At 44.7% G+C, this 11,230-nt stretch overlaps 1 protein-coding gene across 1 annotated transcript; it reads left to right on the top strand.

Annotated features, from left to right (window-relative positions):
• The first annotated feature begins 2,897 nt into the window (after positions 1–2,897).
• Positions 2,898–11,211, top strand: LOC116951596 (toll-like receptor 4). Its single transcript, XM_032970352.2, has 2 exons — positions 2,898–3,049; positions 4,727–11,211. Exon 2 carries the CDS (start codon positions 4,898–4,900, stop codon positions 7,799–7,801), a length of 2,904 nt encoding a protein of 967 aa, XP_032826243.2. The 5' UTR covers positions 2,898–3,049; positions 4,727–4,897; the 3' UTR covers positions 7,802–11,211.
• The last annotated feature ends 19 nt before the right edge of the window (positions 11,212–11,230 follow it).

Here is an 11,230-nt window from a genome sequence, read left to right as displayed (position 1 = left end):
GAATCATCATCATCACGCGTTTAGAGTATTTAGATGCTGCTATAAATTTCCACACGATAAGCCACTTTGTGGAGCTCATCGCTTGTCAACCCAGGTGGCTTCTGAAAAAGACCTGTGTAGCTCAAGTGAACCTTACCTGGTAAAATAAAATAAAAAAAATTGTACGAGAAAAAGTATGCGTTTACTGTGTGGGTTGCGACAGCTCGTCAGTGTGTAGTGTGTATTTTTTGTTACTTGTTACACTAATGGTCCCGTTTAGCCAGTTTCCCAGCTATTTTCCACGGGAGATCCGTGGCGCATGACCATAACAGCAACAATTGCAATACTGTACCGTTATTTTTAGCCGTTCCGTTATTTTATATACGTAAAATAATTTGTTTAATGTGATTCTGTACAGTGCAGAGTATAAGATTGACTCCTGCGACGACCAGGCCACCTTGAATGCACCCAATCTGGCCAGATCTTGAAAGCTAATCGGGGATTTCTCCGCCTGGATCGTGTTGTGGGATGGGTTGTGAGCCGTGGATGATGACACACAGAGAATGTTCATAAGCTGCGGTGGGGCAGCAGAGGGCACTGCAGCAATGTTACAGTTCTATTGTTGAGCTGCACTTTGTCCACATTGACAGAGGCGTCTCTTGTCCTCAACGATAAATAGCTCAGAATGCCACCACCACCACAAGTCAGCAGGGCCAATAGGGAGGGGAGGGGGAAAATTTTCAGGCAAAACCAGGACAGTTCAACACGTAGGCTTTCGCGACCAATATTATCCATGATAGAGGTTTTTGGGTTAGATCGTGTAAATATAAATGTGTCGCACTCAAATTGTAAATGTTGTGGGTTTACTCTTCAACACACCGGGTGTGCTGTACAAGTAACGAATTGGCCACGTTTTGTTTACGTGATAAACCTTACTAATTGGCTGTGTCGGGTGGTGGCGGGTTTAACGACACTTTTATATTTACGTGATCTAGCCCCAAAACCTGTTATGAAAACCATGTCAGTTAACATCAAAGCAATCTAGGTAAGCAGGTCCTGTGGTTGATTTTTATGTATGAATGCATGTTGAACTTATTTTGCACCGTACATAGCCAACAATGTGAATCGGAGGTGTGGCGGGGACAAAACACAAAATTTTAGACCAACTTCAAATGCCCTGTGTGGGGTGGGGGAATATATTAAATCATTGCCACCACTTTAAATAACGTATTAACTAGCGTAGTATCAGACAGCGCAGTTGAAGTGGGAGGAAAGTATATAATCGTGGATTATATTGCTCGAGAAAAACAAGTTGGGGGCCACTGGTCTAGATTTGTTTTTATGTTTTCAAATATTGTATTGTAAACCTAATTGACTTCGTGTAACCCAGGTCATCGTTTCAAAAGAGACAATGTATCATGTGTCTCCAGGAACTTATAGTTAATATCATGCTTCAATAATTTAAAGAGGTACAGACACAAATACAAATAAGACCACACAAAAAATGCATTGTTGAATTGTGACCCCCGAGATGTGATGGGAGAGTCAGGATATACTGTTAAATTACTGAATTAAATTACTACCCTATACCATACCCATGGTCGAGTGGTGGTCATCTGTTCGATGCCTTGCCATAGCTAACATGACTTGTGCGTAAAATCTGAACTGTTGCTGAACCCCCTCCATCCTCACCACTTTACCATTCCACGCTGACTGCCACGGTAACGTGTGGTCAAACAACCACCATTGACCGTCATGTTGGATTGACAGGTTCTAAAAACTATACCCATCACAAGTTGTTGCCTATAGATAATTTTAGCTGGGAAAGTCAGGGGAGAGGGGTGGGGTTTGTGCAAAAACTGTTTTTTTCGCTGAAAGGAGAAGTTAAAAGCCATTGCAGAATTGCAGCAAGACAGTTTGTAGCAAACATGCACGTGATACTTGCACAGTAACATTATGGGCAAAAAGCAGCTGTTGTGTGCGCTCTTGTGCGAGACAAAAAATCGGTTTCAGCAACAGGCGGTCAAAAGAGAATATTTGACTCCTTCCTCGTTCACAAAAAAATTATCTAATCAAGTAACCTGCAGACAAGAGAATGATTCTAGGCCGTGGCCAACGCCGGTGGCGAGTGCTCTCCGAAGAAGAAAATGTTCAACCATTGCACATTGCCTACTGACAAGGAAAATGGGGAAAATGCACAGAGGAGCACGGAGAGATGCATCCTTCAAATGACACTATTTTCTTCGGAAAGAGGAATGACAGGCAAAGGAGGAATCACCCATTGATAGGACAGTCACCACGGAGGTGGAGTTATGAGATCAGCGCATGTCCAACAGCGAGATGGATTATATAGCTTCGGGATGCTGTTTGCAGTAGCGATGACAAAAGGAAAGACTTTATCCAGCAGTGGTTCGAACATTTTAATCATGGCTCGACAAAAAAAATATCCAAGTGTTTTCAATTTCTGCACGGCAGTCTGAGTTTAAGTTTGCTAGTTTCTTCAGGAATCTTTTCGTGGCAATCTCTGATATAGCAGATCTATTTGCATGATACTTGTACTCTACACCAGACCCCCAAATCACCACAGCATCAAATTTAGGTCAAAGTCCATGCCTTTCTCAATAGTTTCCATTCAATTCTTGAACCCCCCTTACCCACCCTTATCCACGGCAGGACACTCAAAAGGCAGATGCAAAGTCTGATTCTCCAAAGTGGCCGGTAAAATAATACATTCGGCCAATTGCAGCCATTACAATGGGCAGTTGCCAAAGTCAAGCGGCGTGTAAACTCAGAAAGTTTTGAGGAAACGCGGCCTGATCTTGGAGGCAGGCCACGTAATTGCAACCACCGATGACGACGCCACCCACGCGCGATCACTGCCACGGCTGTCCACCGCGACACCATCGCTGAGCACACCGAGAGGTCATGGGTCACGAGCGGTCATGCTCGTCCTCTGCAGATGGTTTCACTTCTGTCTTCATGCTGGAGCCGAGACGTCATACGCCTCTTCGAGAGCACTTCTCAACAGCAGGAGAACTCGACCGTGCGTGTACAAGACTCTCTGTTGACAGTGAGTATTCGTAGTTCAAGACATCTTGAGGATGCGTTTCACGCTGAATGCCCACATGTGCTTTGGCTGTTTAAGCCATCAAGGCAGCCGACCTTTAGACCTTTGACGAGTTGAGAACAGTGTTGATAATCGTTTCAGGAAATTAAAATACGGTACAGTGTCTCCTTTATACAGATGTTTTTTTTGGGTTAGATCGCGTAAATATATAAATGTGTCGTTAAACCCGCCACCACCCAACACAGCCAACTAATAAGGATTGTCAAGTAAACAGAACGTGGCCAATTCGTCACTAGTACAGCACACCGGTTGCGTGCTGGAGAGCCAAGCCACAACATTTACAATCTGAGTACGACGCTTCGCCAGTAATTACAACTAGCTTCATCAGGCGATAGCCAGATTTGTAAAGAAATCCTCCTGTCGCGTTCCTTAAATAGAGGGGTAGATGTGATAACCAACACTCGTGTGCTCTTCTTGCGCGAAGTGTACACTATCTTTTTTATTTTGGGAGCTAACATGTTTTTGTTTTGCGTGACCATTAAAAAAAAGAAACAGTTCAGTTAAAATTTGATTTCCTCTTTATATATAAAAAGGGCTTCGAAATAGTATGTAGGGGAAATGATGCATATTGTTGTCATTGTAAACATGTTCACATCCGAATTATGGCTTTCTAATTTGTTTGTTATTGTCTGTTGAGAAATGTAAGTGGGCTTGGCTAAGATGTAGTGCTATCATAATAACATCATAATAACATAATAACATCGTAATAACATCATAATAACATCATAATAACATGATAATAACATTATAATAACATCATAATAACATCACAATAACATCACAATAACATCATAATAACATCGTAATAACATCATAATAACATCGTAATAACATCATAATAACATCATAATAACATCGTAATAACATCGTAATAACATCGTAATAACATCGTAATAACATCGTAATAACATCATAATAACATCGTAATAACATCGTAATAAACCGAATTTTTGTATCGCTCAATTCGCATTGAGTCTCAAAGCGCTTTACATAACAGCTTAAGTTGCCGAGAAAGTTTGTAAAATAATACAGGCGAGTTTCAAGACACGCTTAAAAAGTGTAACAGACTCAGATTCCCTATTGGATCGCGGAAGGGAATTTCACAATCACGGAGCCTGGCTGCGAACAGCTCCGTCTCCTATAAAACAAGGTCTGGTCTTTGCAATCATACTTCGACAAGAATGAGCAGATCTACATTTTCGCAGTGGATTATAAAACTTTAAGCAGATCGGTCAGAATGGTGACACGAAAGGCGGCCAATGGGGATAATGCATGCGGGGGGACAATGGGATAACGTGCAGAATTGAGATGTATTGTGGAATCGCTGCATCGTGAGCGACAATGAAGGCATGGTGAAGCCCTTCATCCAGCTCACGATGGCTCACGATGATAAAGGATATCTTTAAAAATGTAATTTGGACGGGCATAATAACATTTGGAAATAACATCTATCGCAGGGCTTACGTGAAAATCGTAACGTTTTAATTGTCGACAGTTTGATGTTGCAATCGTGTTCTCATATTCGTAAATGTGAAATAGCACTGTCATACAATAATAAAAGCCCTACAATGAACAATCACTGACACGTCCCTGTTTCCTCTTTTTGAACCATGTACACAGGACTCTGCTTCTGGGAACACGAACTCTGAAAGCAACCCTATATCCTCGCAATCCTGACCGAGAAAGAAATAGCGACAACAACCAGAGCACATCGCGTAGCTTCCACCTGGCGCTACACACCGCCATCAACAAACTGAGGGCTTTGCTACCGGCCACGCGTAGAGCAGCACCATGGCAGCATCGTGTGCAAGGGCAAAGCTCCACCAAGTTTCCAATGATAGCTGCAGGCGCGTGCTCAAATGCATCAGCCTTTTGGTTCTTGCGCTGCCTGTGGGACACGGCTACGGATTAAGGAACTGTAAGCAGATGCCCATAACGACTGCCAACTGTGTGCATAGAAATATCCACGAACTGGAAGAAGCCATATCCGACCTCCGTGGAGCTCCCGTGATACTAAACCTATCCAACAATGCCTTGACCGTGATAAGGAACAACAGCTTCATAAGACTGGGCAGCCTGATCCACCTGAGGATGGACATCAACCACATTTATGTCATTGAGGCGGGAGCATTCAACGGCCTTAGCCAACTTCAACATCTCAACCTGTCGTTTAATAACATCAGTAGGCTAATACCTGGTGCCTTCAATGGGTTAGTAGATCTCAAACAATTGATCATTGATAACAACAGGCTTGAGCCCACACTTGAAATGTTCAAGCCCTTGAAAAATGTAATTCAACTGAGTCTCACCAACAACGGATTGTCGAACTTCTCGCAGGTCGTGGAGGCCATATACGAGTTGCCGTTGTTGCAATCGCTCAATCTAGAGAGCAACAGGCTCACGAAGATAATTGTCGGAAAGGATCTGAGACTTCAAGAGACCGTGGAATTGATGTTTCTTTCAAACAACTCTATTGAGAGCCTTTCCCTTGAGCGCGACTTCTTAAATCACATTACTTCACTCGATTTGTTCAACAGCAGCCTCACGAATGTTTCGGAACTCGCGGGCCTCAACATGAGTAGCCTCTTACAGCTGAGACTCAGCATGAGAAACCTGAACGTCTCTAAGCTTCAAACGTTAAATAACATATTTCCAAAAACACTCACATTTGCATATTTCCCATTGGGCAGTTTGCCAAATCTACATTTAGTTTGTCGGTTGAACGTAACCAGGCAGGTAATGTCTCTCACTCTGACGAATAGCTACATCTCAAACGTGAGTGAATCTTTTTGCAACTGTCGTGAGATTCAAAGTTTGGACCTTTCATTCAACAGAATCAAGTCAGTCGAGAAGTACAACTTCCTGAGCCCCAACAACACTTTGCGTAATTTAACTTTGAACAAGAACCAAATTGAGGTGTTAGAGTCTTGTGTAAAAAAGGATAACTCCATATCTGTGATATGCACGCCTCTTCCTTACTTAGAAAACGTATTTATTAAGTACAACAATATATTTCAATTGGAATCTTACGCCTTCGTTCATATGAAAAACCTTCGCAAGCTAGACCTCACCGGAAATGACATTTTACGACTGAGCAAAAGACCCTTTCACGGTTTGCACAACCTCAGTCACCTGGTGCTGGCAAACAACGTCATCCGCAGCTTGAACGTCCAGTCGCCGTTTTCCCCGCTCGAAAATCTAAAAAGCCTTATGCTACGAAACAATCGATTGAAAATTCTGAATCGAAGTGTATTTTCCAATTTAACAAACCTGGAGATTTTGGACTTGGGTGGCAACGCTCTCTCATATCTTCATGGAGAGACATTTTCTGAACTTTCAAATTTGAAAAATCTCTACCTGGACAGGAATGCAATCCGCAGCCTGGACAACCGAGCTGTGTTTGCTGGGCTACATTCGCTGCGTGTCCTCGACCTGGTCAAGAACATGATTGTATATAACTCTCCAACCATTAGAAACCCACCCTTTGTTGAACTCAACAATCTAATTAACCTTAAACTGAGTGCCCAACAGCCATATGGTATGAAGAGCATTCCTAAAAACCTCTTCAAGGGGCTTTACGCTTTGGAAAAACTTCAACTAGGTGGCAACAAACTTTTGTTCCACGGAGGGCACCCTTTTGATGGCATGCATAACCTCAAATACCTAGATATTCACGATGTGTGCAGTGGCTTACAAATAATGAACAAGACAATGTTCTACAAACTTAAAAAATTATCCAGCCTAGACCTTGGCAACGATGGACTGGGTTCCATCAACAACCAACAGTTTCAGAACCTGACACACTTGGAAACATTATATCTCAATGATAATGCTATTCGTTATGTAACAGAGGAGTTAATTACACCCATGACAAACCTTAAATATTTAGACTTGAGAAATAATCCTATAGATTGCACTTGCGACAATGCCTGGTTTAAAAACTGGTCATTCGCCAGCAATATACAGGTGACCGGCCTTTACACGTTGCAATGTGAAGTGGGACATGGATTCACGTTTTCCTTTTTCGTCGACTTTGACACGTCCGTCTGTCATGAGAAGTTGGGAAAAGTCATGTTCATCTCGACGACCACGACCATCTTGCTCACCATCCTCATCCCGCTGGTGTACGCAAAGGTGCGCTGGCACATTATCTACGGCTACTACATGTTCCGAGCCTGGTTCCGCGACTACCGCCGCAACGCCGCGGACAAACAGGTGTACACCTACGACGCGTTCATCTCGTACAACTCGATGAACGAGGACTGGGTCATGTCTGAGATGGTCCCCCAGTTGGAGAAAGAGGGCCCGCCCTTTTTCAAGCTCTGCGTCCATCACCGCGACTTCGTGCTGGGCAAGTACATCGTTGACAATATCGTGGACGCGATCTACAACAGCCGCAAGACCATCTGCGTGGTGAGCGAGAGCTACCTGCTCAGCGAGTGGTGCTCCATGGAGATCCAGATGGCCTCTTACCGCCTCTTCAACGAGCACAAGGACGTTCTCATCATGGTTTTCCTCGAAACGATCCCCAGCTACAAGCTGTCGGCCTACTACCGCATGCGCAGGATTGTCAACAACAAGACGTACATCGTGTGGCCCGACGATAACATCGGGCGGGAGCTGTTTTGGGCCAAGCTGCGTACGGCCCTCGGGAGGCCAACCCCGAGTGGCCGTGAGCAGCACGAGCTTCCGTGAGCTAGCAGATCTACATTTTCGCAGTGGAATATAAAACTTAAGCAGATCGGTGAGAAAGGTTGACACGAAAGGCCGCCAATGGGGAGAATGCATCCAGGGGGGGCAATGGGCTAATGTGCGGAATTGAGATGGATTGTGGAATCAGAGGGGAGCCACGGGGAAGGGAGGGCGAGATGGTGGTGGTGGTGGGGTCAGGTTGCAGGTTGCTCAGCGCCTCAGAAAAAAAAGAGCCCAGAGGTGCCTCAGAAACCTCCACACTCCCCACCTGCAACTTTGTCCCGGGGCGGTGACATGGCCAAGTTGGTGGCAGCACCCATAAATACAAATATAAATGTGTGTCGTTAAACCCGCCGCCACCACCCGACACAGCCTATGAGCAAGGTTTGTCACGTAAACAGAGCGTGCCAATTCGTTCCCAGTACAGCACACCGGTGTGTTGGGAGAGGAAATCCACAACATTTACAATCTGGAGTGTACGACGTTTCGCCAGTAATTACAGCCAGTGGTCACCGTACGTCGAAGGGGATTAACTGTGAGCAGACAATAAGAGGTAACTGCTATTTTCGTGCACACAAACGACAAGATTTACAATAACAATGTTTCATGCATATTGTGCATGTGTAGTGTCTTGTAAAATCGCTCAGTCGGTCACGTTGTTACAAGTCACCTGCTTACACTTTATTACCCTATTCTTGCACCAGTTGTAGGCACTCATATCTCTGTCTATACGGTCACTTTTGTTAACCAAGCTCTTCCTCTTAGCAGCTCCGCACTCACAGCTCCGCAAACAGACAGCAGCTCACACAGGGCTTGCACGCAGCTTCACTCACACAGAGGCTTGCACGCAGCTTCACTCACACAGAGGCTTACACACAGCAGCGCTCACACAGAGCTTGCACACAGCTTTACTCACACAGAGCATGCACACAGCAGCTCACACAGAGCTTGCACGCAGCAGCGCTCACACAGAGCTTGCACACAGCAGCGCTCACACAGAGCTTGCACACAGCAGCGCTCACACAGAGCTTGCACACAGCAATGCTCACACAGAGCTTGCACACAGCAGCGCTCACACAGAGCTTGCACGCAGCAGCTCACACAGAGCTTGCACGCAGCAGCGCTCACACAGAGGCTTGCACACAGCAGCGCTCACACAGAGCTTGCACGCAGCAGCGCTCACACAGAGCTTGCACGCAGCAGCGCTCACACAGAGGCTTGCACACAGCAATGCTCACACAGAGCTTGCACACAGCAGCGCTCACACAGAGCTTGCACACAGCAGCGCTCACACAGAGGCTTGCACGCAGCAGCGCTCACACAGAGCTTGCACACAGCAGCGCTCACACAGAGCTTGCACACAGCTTCACTCACACAGGGCTTGCACACAGCAGCTCACACAGGGCTTGCACGCAGCAGCGCTCACACAGAGCTTGCACGCAGCAGCGTTAATGAGTTGGAGGTTTGCGCGTGTGCAACCTCACGTTGCACACGCGCACCTGCCTGCCTTCGGTTGCCCTCGGCCAGCAGTGCGCACCGCGTATTTTACCACACTACACATGCATAATGTACGTTGATTACCATATTAATAATGACTATCCATTGTAATTGATATTCATCACCCACCCCCTACCCCGGCATTCGCACAAGAAGGGCTGAACGTAACCAAGCTGGTAAGGGTTTAACGACACATTTATATTTACGCGATCTAACCCCAAAAAAACCTGTATTATGGATGATATTGAATCTTGACTTAAAGCTTTCTTGACTGCAGGAATTAATATTCTTTGGGTCTTTCGGTAAAGTCACGTAGACAGGTTAAAAGAAAATAACAAAAAATAACAAACAAAAAACTACGACGTTTCGATCACAACTCAAGGGATCGTCATGCTGCCTCTAGGCGAGTCGATATGCACCTGGGGCAGGATTGGATGGAACCTTCTCAAAGTTGATCCGAATGTGCTACAATATTCGGACCCATTTGAGTAGGTTCCATCCACCTCACGAAAACCTGTTACCTTCCGAACTGGACTTTCTCGAAAGTTATCCCACGTAATTATCGAAAAACTCAACACATTCGTCAATAACACCGTGCCCTTAAAAGGAATACATATATGAGCCGACGTTTCAGACGTTGGCCCTTTTTCATAGCACATACATTCATTTTCCTTAATTAACGTGTTGAGTTTTTTTTGTTATTTGTCTTTGTGCACCACTACCAACTGAGCAGCATCACCAAATATTTTGCTCCCATATTATTCGGACTCTTTCTTTCCAAAATCCGAATATGGCAGCATATCAATTCGGACTTTCAAAAGGCTCCGCGGTAAGGAGGTGTGAAGAGAACCAGGTTTTCAGGGGATACCGAGTCCGCGTTTGCGTGAAGAGCTGACAGGGACTTAATAACGGATTGCTTTGGCGTAGTGTGTGTGCAATGAGTGAGCTTCGTGATTACCGCGTGCAATACATTGGTGTTTGTCCAGAGTTTCGTGTTGTGGCCTAGCTGTTGATAGCAGTGTTTGGTGGTTCTGTACGCAATAATTCAGCCTTGACCTGATTTGTGTTTTTGCTTCTGTTCATTTGTACCCAGTACATATGGAACGTCGGTTGGCTCCAACGTTGCTCCAAACGTTGGCATGTGCTTGCATGTTTTTCTGGGTCATTTCTTGAGTTTGCACGGCTGTAAACTAACGCCATAATTCTGCTTAATACCTTCGTCTGCTAAAGGCATTAGCCATTTACAACAACTTTAATTGCAAGTGCCCAAAAACAGTGCAAAGGATTAGACGTACGGAACTAGGAGTACGAACGAGACGTGAGAGAAACAGTAGGTGTTCCTTAATTGTGTATAGGTACAACATATTCTCCTCTCAATCCAGATAAGGAGGGTACTGTGGGATGTCTTGCGAATGAAATCAATGGGAATGAGGTTATCTTGTATTTGTTCGTTGCTATAATTACCATCGCATCGTAAAAAAAAAAACATAATCAACATAATTCACCCAGATCGACCTTAATGGGCAAACCAATTTTTTTAATAATCGAATCGTCACCGTAAGCCCCAAATTAACTCGAATTCAAGCCAAGTAAATCTTGACTGGAATGGACGACCCAATGGCCATCACACGAGAGGGTGCTATATATGTGACCAGATGGTCCCACAAGGGTTAACATTGGCTAATTAGGAGTGAGACATTCGTTTAAGAAGCCACAATTTTTATTTTTTGTTAGTTTTATTCCCAAGCACCCATTTCCACCAGAGATCAGAGTGACCCCAAGCATGCATGCATCATTGAACTGTGTTATAGGCCAGTGCTTGACAGACAAACTTTGGCGCGAGTTTAAATCGGAAAGCGATTATATCTGCATGCGTGAAAGTCGTTTCGAATAAAAACGTGCGTAAAAAAAAATTATCGCCAGTTTTGTTGAAAT

This window comes from Petromyzon marinus, chromosome 43, assembly GCF_048934315.1.
Source record: "Petromyzon marinus isolate PM22_M1 ecotype Great Lakes invasive population chromosome 43, UKy_Petmar_22M1.pri1.0, whole genome shotgun sequence".
NCBI lineage: Eukaryota > Metazoa > Chordata > Hyperoartia > Petromyzontiformes > Petromyzontidae > Petromyzon > Petromyzon marinus.
Note: the sequence above shows the minus strand (reverse complement) of the source record. Positions and strands in the feature narration are given on the sequence as shown.